Raw genomic sequence first — 19439 nt, 5'->3', positions numbered from 1 at the left:
AGGGAAATATGCCGAAGTAGATCAGGCATATTTGAAAAGGACTTAATATAGCTAGAAATGAAAAATAAAATCATTGACATGAAATACTCTGGACAGAAGTGAAGGATTTAATAATAGAAATGCTGATTACAACCTGTAGAAAAGGGAAATAAACAAAGATAACTACCTACTTTGTGATGCAAACTGTGCCTGGTACTTTTGTTAGTGTTTATCTCATGTAATCTTCATAACCACTTTTTGAGGTGGTTTAATGTCTTACGTTTAAAGAGTACTGTTTTCTACAGATAGGGTAAAAACAGGTGAAGCGAAATCAGTGAGGAAACTGATGAACTCAGTTTTGAATACGTCAAGGAACTGATGAGGTATTTGGGGAGGTGATCTAGGAGACACTCCAGCTCAGGAGAGAGGTCTAGGCTTAAAGTTTTAAGCTGCTTAAATTCCCAAGGTTGTTGGATGTGGAATATACCAAAATCTGTTTATTTACAAATATAGTGATTTATTTAAAGGATGCTGGCCGAAGGGAGCTACAGATGAAGGGATGATTCAAGTCTGACATCTGAAATTTACTGTCCATGTTGAGTGCTTTTCCTTCTCAGAAACTAAACTTCCTTACAGATACTCCCTTCCTGCCCCATCATACATTTTATTCATTTCTCATGGGTAGCAGCTTAAAAAATATAGTTGTGCACATAAACTGTCATCAGCTGGTGAGGAAAATCCCTTTACCTTCAGTTTAAAATAATTTGGTATTTTCTTGTGGGGCTTATCCTTGAATGAGGTCTTCACATATGATTAGTAGTACTGTTTTAACAGTTTATCAATCAAAAGTAATGGTTTATTCATCTGTGGTACTGGCATAAAAAGGCATGTAGATCAATGGAATAGAATTAAGAGTATAGAAAAAAACTTTTACATTTACAACCAATTGATTTTCAACAGGGTGTCAAAATAATTCAACAAGGGGAAGTTGTCTTATTATCAAAAAGGTGTTGGGACAACTGAACTGGATATCCTCATGTAAAGGAATGAACTTAGGCTCAAACTATGTAAAATTAACTCAAAATGGAACGAAAACCTAAATGTAAGGGCTAACATACAGGAAACTCCAGGAGAAAAAAAAAAGTTGGTATAAATCTTTGTGACCTTGTCTTGGGCAGTAGTTTCTTAGTGACATCAAAAATACAGCCAACCACATAAAAAATAGATAAACTGGACTTCATTAAAGTATATTTTTGCTTCAAAGGAGATCATCAAGAAAGTGAAATGAAGCCCACAGGATGAAAGAAAGTATTTGCAAATCGTGTTTGATAAGGGACTTGTATCTAGAATATATAAGAGATTCTTAAAACTCAATAATAAAAAGACAACCTGATTCAAAAATAGGCAATGGGTTTAAATGGATATTTCTCAAAAAAAAAAATACACAGATGGCCAATAGGCTCATGAAAAGATACTAAACATCAACAGTCACAATGTGATGCTACTTCTTGTACCCTCTTGCACGGGTGTTGAGATAGAATGAAAGGAGAAGAGGATGTTTGAGGATACAGTTTACTGGTGATGGGATCGAGGAGGAAATTTGAATCTGCATAATAGGAAGTTGAGGGAATTGCTACTATCTAATCGTCTCTGTTTTCTTAATAAATACAAGGCCTGGTTTTCTGCGGAGAGGAAGGAGGATATGGAAAAGGGGTTTGAGAGCAGTAGCTTTTTGTACAAAATCTATCCTGAGAAGACTGGGACGATTTCCAAATAGCAAGCACTGAGAGCCTAATGGCGATTAGAGACCTAGAATAGATAGATAATGCCCATATTGGAGGTTGAGGGGTTTTGCTTGCTTGTTTGTTTTTGTTTGGTTTTTCTCTTGTAGCACTTAGCAGCTCTGCTCTTGGAGTGAGAATTGAAGTGACCCGGGGTTAGCTTTTTACTGGGGCAACAAGATACAAGTTTGGGGGGCAGAGGTGTTGAGGTATGAGGACTATGTAAGAAAGGAGAAAAACAGGAAAGGGTTAATAAATTGGGAGAGAATCAACGAGCTAAGGGACTAAAGTAATCTTTGTGGATCTAGGTCAGTCTTTCGAATGGCTAATTAATGGGAAATTGTCTAATGCCTTAATTGGATCTAGGGAGTTTTGCTGCTAGGGTCAAAGAGTCTTCAAATTAGAGAACACTGTACATAGTGTTTAAGAGAAAGCCTACCCATTTCGTATTAAAATTTGAATATTTCTTAGTTTTTGAATGAAATGTAAAACCCCAAAATTTATCCCAATTGGACTGGCACATCTGTGGCTGGTTCTTAATGAAAGGGTTGCTAGAAACTTAGAAAATAAGAACCCTAGTCTGCACCTGGCCAACCTCTTGAACTGGGCTGTTTGAAGGGTTGTTGAAGACACCAAGGATATTATCAAGGCTTGGTTTGAACAGGAAAACTAAGCCAAATGCTAGAGTCTTCAGTGATTATAAGGGTGCTGGTGATAAATGAGAGTAGGCACAAGGTGATACGGTTAAATGGTATAAGCCTTTTCCATAGCTGGGTAAAAGCAGCAGTCTTGAACTGGTATAGAGGTAGATGTGACTTTGACCCTGACACGTGGACTATGGCAGCATCATTAATGATGATGAAAATAGCTAATGTTCACTGAGAACTTCCTGTGCCAGACACTGTCTCTGTTGTAAACATTTACCATGAATTTGACTCATTTGTTGCAATAATCCTATGAGGCATTGTTATCATAATTTTTCGTTAAAGAAGCTGAGATGCCAGTAACATTCCCAAAATATCAGTAAGTTTGTGTGGGGGGAGCCAGGATTTAAACCTATACCAAAGCTGATGTTTCTAACCACTGTGTTTTGCCATTATAAGGTAGCATACTAATGTAATTTGTCTAATATGGGTGTATTCAATGTGTGTTGAATAATTTACGTAAGTACCTTAGAGGAAAATTGTTCAGCATAATTTTGAATGCCTTCTACTTTAGTGATAATTGTGTTTTATATTTTATGTGAGTGTTAACCTAGAGCAATGGTTGAGAATGTGGTTCCTGGACCAGCAGCATCAATACCCAATATCACCTGGGATCTTGTTGGAAACAAATTCTTAACCCTTACCCCAGACCTGCTGCTTGAGAAACTCTGGGAGTGGAGCCCAGCAGTCTGTGTTTTAACAAACCAGATTATTCTGATGCAGGCTAAAATTTTGAGAACTACTAACCTAGAGCAAAGTGTAGCATGAGAAGGTGAATGAGAGTTTTAAATTATAAAACTATTTTATAATTGAGAGTGCTATTGAGATTGCCATTGTTTTCTGGATCACTCTGAGGATTGTGTTTTCTGGATCACTCTGAGGATTGAAATCTGATGGGGAATTATAAGCATCAGTTTATGCTTTGTATGACTGCAGCTTGGTATGTTGATGCTACTGGGCACAAGTGAGATGGCAAAATGTCAGTGGATTACTACTGCTGACAACTCAGAATGCATGGTGGAATATCAGTAGTGTTCTTTCCTCTCCTTTAAACACGAAAAATTATATACTATCTATACAAAAATAGGTAATGTAGATAGAAGTTTTGAAGCAACGATAGAACAAGTATCCGTGAATCCAATATTCAGTTTAAGAACTAGAACAAAACCTACCCCTCTGATTCCATCCCTAGCTTCCTACCAAAAGTAATCCACTGTTGGATGTGTAAATTACTACTTTGCTTTTCTAAATTTACTATACATGTCTGTATCCTGAAATGACATGGTTTTTCGTTTTACTTGCTTGTTTTTTTTATAATTTGAAAAATTTGTACTGTATTTGTAACAGAAAGATTTTTTTTCGACTTGTTTCGTTCATGTAATGTTACATTTCTGGATTTATTCGTGTAGCTGTAGTTTAATCATCCACGTTGTGCTGAGTAATGAGTGTCTCACAATTCATGTATTCTCCTTTTAATGAATATTTGAGTTGCTTTCAATATTTTTGTTTTTGCTTTTTGCTATTACAAACCAATGATGTCAGAAGCCACTTACATATATCTTACAGTACATATATGCAAGAGTTTCTGTAGGAGTTATACCTTGGAGTAGAATTGTGTCCATAGGTATTTTTCAGCTTTACCAGATGTTGGCAAATTTTTTTCCCCAAATATGGTTGGACAAACAGACATTTCACCAGTTGCTCTGCATCTTTATGAACACTTGGTGATGTTATACCTACTAATGCTTTGTCAACCTTAAGTGCAAAATGGTATCTGGGTGTGGTCTTAATTTGAATTTTCTTGATTACTAAGGCTGACCACCTTTCCTTGTTGGCTGTTATTGTTTTATTCTATGAAATGCCTTTTCCTGTCTTTCTCCTGTTTTTTCTGTTTTCGTTTCTTATTGATGTGTGAGTGCTTTATATATTCTGGTTATTTATTACTCATACTTCAAGTATCCTTCCAGTTTGGCTTGTCTTTTCACACTCTCTGTGGCATCTTTAAAAGTATAGAAATTCTAAATTTTAATGGAGTTTTTCTTTTCGTTTTAGCATTTTGTGTCCTCTCTCTTCACTAAGGGATCATAAAGATATTTTTCTTTAAAAGTTTAAAGTACTGCTTTTGTAAGTTTTCAAACCATTTGGAATTGATTTTTGTGTAGGGTGATATAGTAGGTATCCAGTTTCTTTCTTTCTTTTTTTTTTTTTGGCACGTGGATAATTACTTGGTCTTTTTTCCCAGCGGTCTGCAATGCTATCTCTATCATACCAAGTTTCCATTTATGTTTGGGTTTATTTTGGGGCTCTGTTCTATTGGTGAATTTATTTTCTACTTTAATCTTTATATATTTTATTATGTATCTTTAAAAGTAATTTTTAAAATTACAGCTAAACATAATTAATAGTAGTAACTTACTATTAAATATCGAGTGTTCAGATTTCCCCAGTGTTCTTTTACATGTAGTACACACACACACACACGCCAATCTGTGTATAAAACACATTATAGTTTATTTGGATCAGTATCCAAATAAGGTCCATATATTGTGATTGATTGATATGTCTTTAAATCCTTTTTAATCTATAGGCTCCTATGCCATCCCAAGCCAGTCATCCTTCTCCCCTTCTTTTTTGCCTTGTTGCTTGTTTTTGCTAGAGAAATGGGGGTTTTATCCTGAATTTTGATGGCTGCAACCTCATGGTGTTTAGTATGTCCTGTTCACTGCATATCCTGTAAATTGGTTGTTAAATGTAGAGGCTTGGTATGCTTTATTTATTCATTTATTTTCCAAGAGTGGTTTGTATGTGGTATTATATGCATTAAAAAAATTTTTTTTGAAGTATAGTCAGTTTACAATGTTGTTTCAATTTCTGGTGTATAGCATAATGTTTTAGTCATGCATGTACATATATATTCCTTTTCATATTCTTTTTCATTATAGGCAATTAGATGGTATTGTATATAGTCACCTGTGCTATACAATATAAACTTGTTGTTTATCTATTTTATGTATAGTAGTTAGTATCTGCAAATCTTGAACTCCCTTTTTATTCCTTCCCCACCCTCTATCCCCTCTGGTAACCAACACTGTTTTCTATATCTATGAGTCTGTTTCTGTTTTGTTAATAAGTTCATTTGTGTGTGTGTGTGTTTTAGATTCCGCATATAAATATCATATGGTATTTTTCTTTCTCTTTCTGGCTTACTTCACTTAAAATGATGATCTCCATTCCATCCATGTTGCTGCAAATGGCATTATTTCATTCTTTTTATGGCTGAGTGATATTCCATTGTATAAATATACCACAGCTTCTTTATCCAGTCATCTTTCAATGGACATTTAGGTTGCTTCCGTGTCTTGGCTATTGTAAACAGTGCTGCATGAACATTGGGGTGCATGTATCTTTTAGAATTAGAATTCCTTCCGGATATGTGCCCAGGATTAGGATTGCTGGATCATGTGGTAAGTCTGTTTTTAGTTTTTTGAGGAATCTCCGCACCGTTTTCCATGACTGCACCAAACTACATTCCCATTCTCTGACAATTATCAATATTGAACGTATTCATGTGCCTATTGTCCATTTGTATGTCTTCATTGGAGAACTGCTTGTTTAGGTTTTCTGCCCATTTTTGATTTTTTTTTTTTTTTTTTTGGTTATTAAGTTGTATGAGCTGTTTGTATATTCTGGAAATTAAGCCCTTGTCAGTTGCATTATTTGCAGATATTTTTCTCCCATTCTGTAGGTTGTCTTTTTGTTGTGCTTATGGTTTCCTTTGTTGTACAAAAGCTTATGAGTTTAATTTGGTCCCACTTGTTAATTTTTGCTTTTGCTTCTATTGCCTGGTTAGACTGCCCTAGGAGAACACTGCCAAGATTTATGTCAGGAAATGTTTTGTTTGTGTTTTCTTCTAAGAGGTTTATAGTGTCTTGAATTATGTTTAAGTCTTTAAGCCATTTTAAGTTTATTTTTGTATTGGATGTGGTATTATATGCTTAAAAATTTTTATTGAGATATAATTTGCACACATTTTCACGTCTTCTCAATGGTTTTTAGTAAATTCATACTAAACATAAGAATTGTGCAACCATTACCACATCCAATTTTTAAATATCTTCATTACCACAAAAAGAAACTTTATGCCCTATTATGTGCATTATTTAAGTTGGTTGTAACTTCTTCCTCTCCTTCTCGGTATCTGATGTAAAGTATACCCTGTTTTTACAAGTTTTTTTTTTTAAATGAACTTTATTTTCAGATAATTGTCAATTCACATGCAGTTGTAAAACATAATACAAAGAGACCTTGTACTCAGTTTCCCCCAGTGGTAACATCTTGCATCATTATAGTAAAATATTAATATTTATACAGTCGAGATATAAAACATGTCCTTCATCACAGGAATCTCTCCTGTTGCCATTTTGTAGCCATGCTTACTTCCTCGCATCCCGCCCCCTCCTCAACCCCTGGCAACCACTCATCTCTTCTTTATTTCTATAATTTTGTTATTTCAAGAGTATTATATAAAAGGAATGACATGGTATATAACCTTTGGGGATTGGCTTTTTTTTTTTTTTCTCTCTCAGCATAATCTCTGGAGATTCATCCAAGTTGTTGCTTGTATCAATAGTTCATTCCTTTTTATGTTGGGTAGCATTCCATGGTATGGATGTACCACCATTTGTTTAAACTGTGAAGGATATCTGGGTTGCTTCCAGCTTTGGGCTATTATGAATAAAACATTTGTGTACAGGTTTCTTATGAACGTAAGCTTTTATTTCTCTGGGATAAATGTCCAGAAGTACAATTGCTAAAGCCCTATGGTATTTGCATGTTTAGATTTTTAAGAAAGTTTTCCAGATACCATTTTACATTCCCAGCAGCCATGTATGAGTTTCTGCACATCTTTATCAGCATTTGGTGTTGTCACAGTTGTTTAATTTTACTTTTCTGACAGATGTGTAGTAATAACTCATTTGGTTTTTATTTGCATTTCTCTAATGGCTAATACTATTGAACATCATTTCATATGCTTATTTGCCATTTGCATGTCCTCTTTGATGAAATGTCTCTTCATTTTTTTTTGTCCATTTTCTGATTAGTTAATTCTTCTAATATGGAGCTTTGAAAGTTCTCTATATATTCTAGATACTAGTCCTTTATCATATTTATGTATGGTTTGCAATTTTTTCCCCAGTGTCTAGCTTGTCTTTTCATCCTCTTCACATGGGAGCTTTCTCAGAGCAAAAATTTTAAACCTTTGATAAGGTCCAGTTTACCAAGTTATTCCTTGTATGTATCATACTTTTAGGGTTAAGTCTAAGAATTCTCTGCCTATTTTCAAATCCCAAAGGTTTTTTTCTTAATTTTTTCCTACAAGTTTTATGGTTTTACATTAAATGTGATCTATTTTGTGTCTTTTTTTGTGTAAGGTATGAGTCTTAAGTTGAGGGTCGTACATTTGTCTGTCAGTACCTACCTGAACAGTACCATTTGTTGAAAAGCTGTCTTTCCTCTATTGAATTGCTTTCACACCTTTGTCCAAAATCAATAGAGCATATTTGTTTAGGTCTATTTTGGGTTCTCTGTTTTGTTCCATTAATCAGTGTATATATTCCTCCACCATCACACAGTGTTTGTTACTGTAACTATATAATAACAAATCTTAAAGTTGGGTGGACTGGTTCCTCCTACTTTATTTTTTTTTCAAAATTATTTTAGTTATTCTAATTTCTTTGACTTTCTATTTAAACTTTAGAGTAGTTGTTTTTGTTTGTTTGGTTTTTGGTTTTTGTTTTGTATCTACAAAAAGTATTACAGGGATTTTGAGAGGAATTGTGTTAAACCTGTATGTCATTGTGGGGAGAACTGACATCAAGTTGAGTCTACTAATCCATAATCACAGTGCCTCTCCAATTTTTTAGATCTTTGAATTCCTTCATCAGTGTTGTATCATTTTCAACATATTTGTCCTCTACATGTATTGTTAGGTTCATACCTAAGTATTTATTTTTTGAGAGATTATAAATTACATTGTCTGTATTTTTAATTTCAGTGCCCATGTGTTCATTGCTAATACATAGACATGCAAATTGATTTTTGTATTTTTATCTTTTATCCTGTGACCTTGTTGAACTCCCTTACTAGATCTACCTTATAAATCATTAGATTTTCTTCTTATTTGGCCTGATGTCCAGAGGCATTTTCCCTCCCTTCCCTTCCCTTTCTTCCTCTCCTTTCCCTTCTCTCCTTCTTTTTTTTTTGAAATCCACTAGTCTTACTAATGTATCTTAGTATTGGTTTTTCTGGGTTGATTTCCTGGGTTTTTGGTATGCTCTTTCAGTATTTCATTTCAAATCTGTTAGTTTCAGGATTTTTTTTCCCTTTAATTATAGATTTTAATATTTGCTCTGTTTCAGTGCAACATGCTGCTCCTATGTCTTATGGCATAGAATTTGACCCTAATCCTTTTCTGTTGTTCATTTTATAATAGGTTTTCCTAAACTTTTTGGAGCAAGGGATCGGTCAGGATAGCTTTTCTAGCTTTACCACTCTAGATCCCTTCTTAGTTTTTTTTTTTTTAACAAAGTGACTGTGTGTGTGTGTGTGTGTGTGTGTGTGTGTGTGTGTGTGTGTGTGTGTGTTCGTTCCTATTTCCTGAGATCTGGTTCTGTTTCACTAAACCACTTTCATCTGGATCCTCTCTTTCCTTTGCTGTTCTCTTGGAATTCTCCCAGAAATTTCTTTTCAGTTGTAGAGAGTCTACTCTCATCATATCTTAACAATGTGGGCATGTGCAAAAAGATCCCTTCCATTTGGAAATTTTACTACCCATGAGTTATATTATAATAAAATAATAAAACAAGCTTTAGACAGAATTCGCTATTTATACAAACATGTATTAGCAAGCAGTCAAAAAGTCATACAGCTTGTTTTGTGGGTTTAACCCTTTTAGACTCCAAACTACCACCTTGCAATAAAACTTCAAACCTAAGCAGATATCACAAAGATCTGACTAGGATTAGGGGACAGAATCCTCGAAGGTGGGGTAGGACACAGGATCAAAGGGAAGCTTAGCCTCAAAAACTTGTCTGAAGACAGACTGCAGGGTTTGCCAGATTCTTAAATTGCAAACAGGTGAGAATCAAGGCACCTAGTTAATCAATGTATCTTGAACAATTCCATTTCAGCAATAAAAAATTATTTCCAGCATCTGTTATACTAGTTAACAAACCAGTGTCTAAATTCAGATGTTGATATTGGAAGCACTAACTAATTGGGAGCAAACTCATGATTTGGGTGCTTCAAATACTAACCCTCTCTGAGGTGTAGATTCCTAATGTAGAGTACTTAAGAGGTTAGCTCACCACCTCTATCCATGCTGAAGTAGTATTTTAATAGGAATTGCAGTGTGGCAGTAACTTGATCATATTTTGGAGGGGATAGGCTGCCTGGATCTTTTTTGTTATGTATTATCTTACAACAATTTATAAACAATTAAGTGTCGTAGTTATTGCAGTAAAAATATTTTTTCTTTTTAGTTCCAGTAACAATTGGATTAGATGCCCATATAGGCAGATTTTTAACAGTAGTGCAATTCTGATCTTCAAGTGAAGAAAGACAAAGCTCTACAGAATGAGCAAATAGCAAAAGAATCATTAAATAAAATCATAGCATACTGGATCTGGCGGTGTTTTAAAATTATAATAGACCATGACATGTAGCCTTTATGAGCCTGTATTCTGAAAATGTAAGCATTTACCATACTTACATATGTAATAAAATAACGCATCATATCAGTATGTCAAGGGGAGAGGGGATATCTAGTCATTTCAATAATTCCTGTTGAGACACTCCAGATAGATTCTCTTAGTAAACTTAGAAAGATACTTCTTAACTTCTGATAAAAAGTATCTATCCCAAACTTACTTTTATTTTTATGTGACTTTTAAGGCTATGACAAAGAGTCACTTTTTTAAAAAAATTAATCATTTGAGATAGAATACACTGATGGCAGGCATCAGAGATCAGCTCTGGCTGGCTTAAGCAAAACCATAATTTATTGGAAAAACATGGGGAAGTTCATAGAATGAGTAGGGACACCAGTTAATTGGGAATACAAGTCCAGGACATAGGCACAATTCACTGCCTTGTCCAAATACTCCCTTTAGAAGTTAATGTGCTTTTTTTTTTCATTCCATCTTACTCAAGGTTCAGAGTTAAAGGAGAGAGTTCTGTTGGCAAAGTTTGAGTCTTATGCTAGGAGAGAGTGAGATTCCATCAATACTGTACACAGTGGAGAATATATTAGATCCTTGAAGAAACCTGAGGGTAGTTCAGAAAGGAGAATGGATCCGAGGCAGCCAAGCTTCACTTCCCACTCCTCACAGAACTAACCAACAGATACCCAGTAAAATAGACAGTTCTGGCTTTTTAACCTCCTGTAGTTCATCATTTAAAGTCTAAAACTGATTAATACTTAAGAATGCAATCTAAAAAAATTTTTAATCTTAAATGCCTAGGACCTTAATTTATATAGCAGTATCAATATTTAGATACTTATGAATTTTTTGTTTTTCTTTTCAGACAATGCGAAGACACAGAAATGAAGTGACAGTTGAACTACGAAAGGTAAGAGTGATTTGTGTTTAATAAAAAGTAATTGGATTTTTCTGAAGTTAAAATTTTATATAACTTGAGTAATGAAAATACTATGGCAAATCAGTGGTCATCCCTAAAACTACACAGCATAAAACTGTATTATTAAATAGTTTATAATGGCATAGACTTATAATAGGTTCCATTTATTGAAGTACCAGGTACTGTATGAAGTACTTGATCACTATCACTGAAATTTTCACGACATCTGTTGTAGTTCAGATGTTTTCTTAATATCCTCTTTCTATGGGCTATGTGCTGGACAGAATTCCTCCACCTTCCTTATACAAAAGGTATATACATAACTTGTTAAAGATGTTTTAGAAAAATAAAAGTAGAATTGCCTTATATCTTTTTTTAAATTTTTAAAAACTGAAGTACAGTCATTTACAATGTGTCAATCTCTAGTGTACAGCACAATGTCTCAGTAAATGCATATATTCATTTACGTTTTTTTTTCCATTAGAGGTTACTGCAAGATATTGAACATAGTTCCCTCTGCTATACAGAAGAAACTTTTTTTAAAAGTCTATTTTTATATATAGTGGCTAACATTTGTAAATCCTAAACTCCCAAATTTATCCCTTCCCACCCACTTTCGCCGGTAACTGTAAGATTGTGTACTAAAGTCTGCGAGTCTGTTTCTGTTTGTAGATGAATTCATAGTGTCCTAGAATTGCCTTATATCTTACCAATTGAATGCATCTGCTGTTAAAATTTATTTTATTTTCTTCTATTATTTTTGAATTATCTTCATCAGATTGTGTTTTCATACAAGCACATTTTAAGCGAATTTTAACTATCATTTAAGAAAGTATGCATAATAAATTCTATTTACATGTACATTTAAAAAAATAGATTTGAAATACATTTCTAAATCTTAGTGTTTGTCTTGGATTAGATCCTTTTCATGATCTGATTTACTCCTGAAACTCATATATTAAATTACTGCCTTGAAACTTTTCAGTTTTAGAGAGAAGGAAGGTCTTGATTCTGAAAGTACACACACTCTCAGTGAGTCATTAGAATTAAATAAACCTGTGCATTTATTTACTCAATAAGTATTTATTTAATACCCACTTTGTGTCAGGAATTTTTGTTCAGCATTGATGATATACTCATTGGTATAGTATATAGTTCCTGAAATCTTCTGTAACCCTCTTCCCCATTTTTTATTAAATTTAAAAGATACTTGCTAATGCCTGTGTTCTTTCAACTCCTTAACTTCTTCGTGAATACTTACAGATGAATAGCAGTGATTTGGCAATCATATTTCAAGTTTTTTCAGATCCTTAGGTCATTTGGACCGCAGAAGTGAACTAAGCCTTAGCTTAATGAAGTGAGTAAGGTGAGCTCCTTGCCAGTCTTAGCACTTTGGACTTAGCTTCTTTTTTTCCCCCTTTTTAACTTTTTATTAACATACAGCATACATACAAAAAAGTCAATACAACTTAAGTGTATAGCTTAATGAATTTTCACAAAGTAAACACATCTGTGTAACCAGCTCCTATATCAAGAAAGAAAACATTACCTGTATCCCAAGTTCCCTTCCCAGGTGCATCTGTCCCCTAAAGGTAACCATTATCCTGATTTCTAACACTGTAGATTATTTTGCATATTTTGCACTTTATGTAGACTGGTGTGTGTCCTTTTGTGCCTGGTTTTTCATTCATCATGTGAAGATCATTCTCTTTGTTAGAGTCAGTAGGAATAAAATTGGAAGCAAGTAAGTATTCTTTTTTTTTTTGTCATCTCTTTATGAAGTACATATGAAGAAATACACCAGCAACCCCCAGATCCCCAGTAAAATCCGCTTTACTTTCCCTTAACTTTTTGTGCTTGGAATACAACTCTAAAACTTTTGTACTGATCCTGGTATTTTTCAGAACCTTCCCCTGTTTTAAGTTCTTTAGCCCTTCTGATATGCTTATAAATCTAAGCTATTCACTTATATTTATATTTGGTGATTTCTTCCTTACATAGTTGTGCTGACTTCTATTTAATTCATAGAATTAAAATTTCTTGCTTGTCAGAGTACATCTTTTTAAATACTCATCTTGGTTACCTTAGAGACCTTTTATCTCATCTTTTTTTTTCTCCTTCTGGATAACATTATTTCCTTTCTAATTACTATGATTAATTCTTGAAAATCTTTGTAGGAGGATCTAAATGAAATTAACTAAAGAAATCTTAAGCAGTTCCTTATTTCACATTTAAGAATTCCCTGAGTAAATAGCAGAAAGTGAACCCTTCCTGAAACAAAGCCTAAACATTAGACAAAACTTAATTGATTTTAATGCAAGTTTACAGAAGTGTGGAGAGCCCTTCAAGAGAAGATTCCTCTATTCTTTATAGTCAGAGTGTCTGCCTCTGATTCCAGCCTTGCTATCTGTACTGCTCCATTGAGGAGAAAATCATAGCATTGTTATTACTGACATTGAGATTCTTGAAAACACAAGAATAGAGAACTAGTCCCCAGTGTTTCTTAGATGAGCTCTACCCCTTTCTATTAGATGGTAACCTTCTAAAGCGAAGGTAGTAACCACGCTTCCCCCAACCTCTCGCCTCATCCCAGGTCTCTCTCCCAGCCCACCTGAAAATACCTACTCAAATTCTTGACATGCAGTTGGTACTCATTAAATGCTCAAATCCAAGAATTTAATTGAATTATAATAGCTTAAAATTCTTCTTAAATTTAAATCATTTATTGAAATTTTAAGAAAAACATTTTAGATATAGAATATTGCTACTCAAAAGTCCTGATATGTGACAAGTTAAGGAGCTTGTGTCAGAATATTAAACAAGACACTACTTTCTTTACTGAGAAGATCTTTCTTCCTAAATAAATAAATGATGGAACTAAATGGTGTGTTTAGTTTCACAGTTGGTTTCTAGCACAAACTCCTTATCTTGTAACAAACTTGTAACAGTTCAAGGACTTCTAGCCAATCTAATGACCATACTTAATGACACTGATACTGATCTATCAAAATTGAAGGTGAGATCTAGTTATTTATATGTACTGCTTTACTGGCCTCAAATTCTTTTTGTTTGAATTCTCTTTTCTTCCTTTACCTCCTAGATTTCTTGCTTTCTTATTTAATTAGGCCCTTATGCATTCATACTTACGCAGAAGTCTAAACTTCTGTTTTATATCATGCTGTAAACAGAGTTACATAGGAATTAAATAACTTGCCTAAAGTCACACAGCTGAAAAATGTCAGAGCTGAGCTCTTAACCATTATGTTATGATGCCTCATACATTTATAGTGGTAAATGTTTAACTGAATAATGCTTCATAAATTGAAAATCAGTCCAAAACCTGTCACTGGCATTTATAACTTCAGCACATTTATATTATATTCTCTTGATGATTGATCAGTCATATATGCCATAGGGCTTTACTGTCATTAGATCTGGGGTTACAGCAAGTCAAGTTCTTACATAAAGAAAAACACCACCAAAATGCCCTGTTGGACAGATTAGACTAGTTGTTTGACTTTTTAGTAAAATATCTCTTTTTTAAAATATCCTGAATTCCCCATGTTAACAAGCTAAAGAAGAAAAATCATATGATCATATCAGTTGATGCTGAAAAAGCATTTCATACCCTTTCTTGATAAAACTTTCAAAAAATTATACATAGAAGGGAAAATTACTTAGAGTTGATGAACAGCATCTGCCAAAAACCCATAGCTAACATCTTATTTAATTGTGAAAGATGAAAAGCTTCTCTCCTAAATCTGGGAACAAGACAAGGATGTCCATTCTCACCACTCTTATTTAACATTAGTGCTGAAAGTTCTAGCCAGTGCCATAAGTCAAGAAAAAGAACTAAAAGATTGGTTTGGAGCAGAAGAAATAAACTGTCCCTATTTGCAGATGACGTGATAATCTATGTAAAAAATGCTGAAGAATCTACAAGAAAAAAGCTTCTAGAACTAGTAAGTGATTTCAGCAAGATCACACATAAAAGTCAGTCACTTATAAATGCTAATAATGAGCTTTCAGCAACCAAAATTAAAAGCACGATACCACTCATTGGTCACTCCAAAGAAAATAAAATGCATTGGTATATTTTAACAAAACATGTATAGAATCTGTATGCTGAATATTATAAAATGCTGATGAGAGAAATCAAATAAGACTTAAGTAAAGGGAGAAACATGCACTGTGGTAATGGATTAGAAGACTTAATATAGTAAAGATATCTATTCTCAAATTTATCTATTGTTACCAAAATCTCACCAAGGTTCTTTGTAGACATAGACAGTCTTATTCTAAAATGTATATGGAAAGGCACAGGCTCTGCAAGAGCTAAAACAAATCCTGACAAAAAATAAAATAGGAGCCATTGCTCTTGCCAATATTAAAGCTAGTGGAATAGCTAGGATAATGAATACTGTCTGGTATTAGCAGAAGGATAGATCTGTGGGACAAAAGACAGAATGCAGAAATAAACCCACACGAAAACACCCAAATGATTTTTAGCAAAGGTGCAAAACTAATTCAATGGAGGAAGGATAGTCTTTTCAACAAATGGTACTAGAACATCCATATGCAAAACAAAGGGAAAAAATAACCTCAACCTAAGTTTCACATCTTATACAAAACACAAAATGGATTCTAGACTCAAATGTGCAGCATAAAACTTTTAGAGAAAAAATGGAGGCAACTGACCAGGAGCCAAAGAGTTCTTATACTTCACCATAAACTTGTAATTCATAAAAGGAAAATCAACCATAGCAAATTAAAAAATACTGCTCTGTGAAAGCCCATGAATAGGATGAAAATATAAGCTAGAAACTGGAAGAAAACCATATATCCATTATAGGACTATTATCTAGCATATGTAATAAACTCTTAAAGCTCCACAGTAAAAAAACAAACAATCCAACTAGAAAATGGGCAAAAGATATAAAGAGACATTTCATTGAAGGAGATATACAGTTGGTAATGATGATGATTAATGCATCATTAGCCATCAGGGAAATATGGATTAAAACCAACTAAGCATATATCAGGACAGCTTAAATAAAAAATAGTGATAATGAGGTTGGGGTATAGTGCAGTGATAGAGCACATACTTAGCATACATGAGGTCCTGGGTTCAATCCCTAGTACTTCCAAAAAGAAAAAGAAAAAAAAAAAAATTGTAAAAAAAAAAAAAAAAAAAGCAGTAACACCAAATACTGATGAGGATGCAGAGAAACTGAATCACTCATATGTTGCTGGTGGGAATGTAAAATGGTACAGTCAGTCTGGAAAACATGTAACTAGTATATGTATCACCAGCCACACTCCTAAGCATTTACCCAGAGATAAGAAAATGGGTGTTCATACAAAACCTATACACAGATGTTGATAAAAACTTTATTTTATAATAGCCGAAACCTGGAAACAACCTGATGTCCTTTAGAGGGCAAATGGTTAAACTATGGTATATTCATGAAATAACACCTAGCTATAAAAAGGAACTATATTGATAGGAGCAACAGCTTGTATGAATTTCCAGAGAATTATGCTGGGCAAAAAAAGCTCATAAAAAAGATTATATATTATATAATTCCATTTAGAGAATATTTTTGAAATGATAAAATTTTAGAAATGGAGGGAGAACAGATTAATGGTTGCCAGGGGTTTAGTTGGAGCAGGCAAGTGAGAGGGAGATGGTTTGCTTATAAAAAGAGCAGCAGGAGGGCATCTCCTGGTTTTGGAACTTTTCAATATCCTGACTATAATGGTGGATACAAGAACCTATACAGGTGTTAAAATTGTATAGAACTAAATACACATAAACACACATACAGTGAATGCAAATAAGACCTAACATCTGAATAAGATCAGTGAATTGTATCAGTGTTACTGTCCTGGTTGTGATGTTATACTATAATGTTGCAAAATGATACCATGGGGTAGTATCCTGGGCAAAGTGTACAAGGGACTTCTGCATTATTTCTTACAACTGCATGCAGATTTACAGTTACCTCAATAAAAGTTTCCATTTAAAAAACCCTGAATTGGTAAATTAGAGTCCAAGAAAAGCAGCCATTTGATAAGATCAGCTCAGTGTTCCTGCGGGAAAAGTAATTTGTGTTAGGTTGTCAGATTTTTACCTGATTGATGAACAAGTAATACTTTGGTGGGGGTTTTTTTCTTTTAATTTTCAAAGTATGACAAACTGAGCAGACTGCTCCAAATGTAAATATAACATATAAAACTCATGGGGTGAATATTCATGTAACCACCCAGCAGTAGTGTCACTTCATAAATGTTAATATTGAGGGGAAAGTCTCTCTTTTGAGCATTTTTTTCTACCTCTTTACAAGCATTTAGACACAGCCAGAATTGGGCTACTTCTAAGAAGAAGCAAGCCATTGAATATATTTAAGAAATAAAAATCTGTAGCCACAACCTGGGTTCAAATCTTAACTGATATTTCCTAGGTATATAATTTAATTTAGCCAGATTCTCTGTGTCCCCATTTACTTATCTGTAAAATAAAGATTTAAATTTTACAGGAACTAAAACTAGATAAAGATTTAAGACAATGAAGATATTGCTGGGTAAAAACAGATTTAATTATTTCAGGTTTGAAATGTGGCTGGTAAATAATTATCTATCTTTTTCATAATATTTAAAAGAAGTAGCTGCTGACATCAGTTCCACAAATTTAGTATAGAATTGCAAGCCACTTTTTCCAAAATGGAATGAAAAAGAAGAATTTCAGGATATAAGATTAATAATACAGAATTTATTAACTCAAAAAAATTAGGTTAAGTCATAAGAAATTGCCCATAATTAACCTTTTTGATCTACAGAGTGGCAATTCCATGTGGTTCAACCAATTACCAGAAAACAGAAGATCTAAAAAGCGTTAAGTATATGCACAGGTTAATAGATTAATAATAGATTTCTAAAGGAACTTTAAAAATGGATCTAATCTATGTGTGTGTTTGTAGATGAGATAGATGTTGAAACCAGGCTAGTTTCCATATCCTCTGAGCTCCCCTCCCACTTGACAAAAGAGAAAGATACCTTTTCTGGATGCTGAACTTGTGAATTATCTAGGAGGGTAAAAATCTCTAAATTATCAATTACAAGTTGAAGTTACTGGTTTCGATGAAGCCTCCTTTAATGATTAATCAAATCACCAGAAACCTACCCAAAGACTGATTATCTTTCCTTGGCTTGTAAATGAATTTTATTAAGAGTAAAAAGTATGACTTTCATGCCCTAGGATATTTGGGACTATGTTAGGATGTTTTCAATTCAAATGTAAAGGTTGTTACTTAATTTTTGATATAAGAAACATTTACTAAGAAGCTATAATAACAGTAAACTTGTATGTGCCTAATAACATATGTCCAAATAGATACAAAGCCAAAATTGACAGAATTACAAGGAGAAATTTGTCAAAGACATAATCATCGTGAGAGGTATTTTAGTCAACAATAAACACCCAATTAATAGGAGATTAAAAGGTAGATAATTTAATTTCCAAATATTATCTAATGAACACATATAAAATCCCACACAAATTTGAAAATTGGTTTTGTAATAGTATAAAGCCATATTTGTTGCACCGTATATTGTATACACTCCATAATGAACTCAAAGAGATATCTTAGGATATTCTAAAATTTTTGACAAAAACACAGTGACAACTTAACATTTCAGATACCACAGAATTATTAGACCTTGAGATAGTTCACAATTTAAACATCAGATTGCACTGTCTTTTTCAATCACGTATTTTGTCTGAGTGAAATAAATTTTTTTTCTTTTCATTTATATGTTTCTACCTCAAAGTACTATTAGTTGTTTGGACCTAACTACTCAATAAAGGAAACTAGTATTATCTTTTGCCTACACTATGAACTGAGAAAGTTTGGGAAACTCTGGAATAAAGCATATGTCAGCTAATTTCAGAGTGTTGTACAAACTGTGTTCTCTTATCACAATAAAATAAAATTAGAAATCAGTGAGTAAGGCAGTTACAAAAACCTTAAAATTGTGAAAAAAAAAAAAAGTAAGCGCTTCTAAATACCTTGGGCATCAAGAAATGCTAATGGAAATTAGTAATGCCAAGATAGGATCAATAGGAAGATATTGCATGTCAGAAGCTGTGGAATACCGTTGAAGTGATATTTTACAAGAGAACTTTATAGCGAGTAGAGAGAAAGGAATATAAAAGACATTAACTCATATATAGCATAGGTTTCAAAATATTAGTACATGACTTAGTCTTTGCTCCATGATGAACCACTCCAAAACTAAGTGGCTTAACACCACAGCCATTTTATTCAGCTAACAA

The 19439-nt window shown here is 33.6% G+C and overlaps 1 protein-coding gene across 1 annotated transcript in view; it reads left to right on the top strand.

Moving 5' to 3' along the window:
* KPNA3 (karyopherin subunit alpha 3) overlaps positions 1-19439 on the top strand; it is a 73437-nt gene that overhangs the window by 22286 nt on the left and 31712 nt on the right. The window contains exon 2 of the mRNA XM_031466414.2: positions 11051-11095. Within this exon, the coding sequence (XP_031322274.2) occupies positions 11051-11095 (45 nt within the window). The remainder of the gene's footprint in view (positions 1-11050; positions 11096-19439) is intronic.

Source organism: Camelus dromedarius, chromosome 13, assembly GCF_036321535.1.
Source record: "Camelus dromedarius isolate mCamDro1 chromosome 13, mCamDro1.pat, whole genome shotgun sequence".
NCBI classification, from domain to species: domain Eukaryota; kingdom Metazoa; phylum Chordata; class Mammalia; order Artiodactyla; family Camelidae; genus Camelus; species Camelus dromedarius.
Note: the sequence above shows the minus strand (reverse complement) of the source record. Positions and strands in the feature narration are given on the sequence as shown.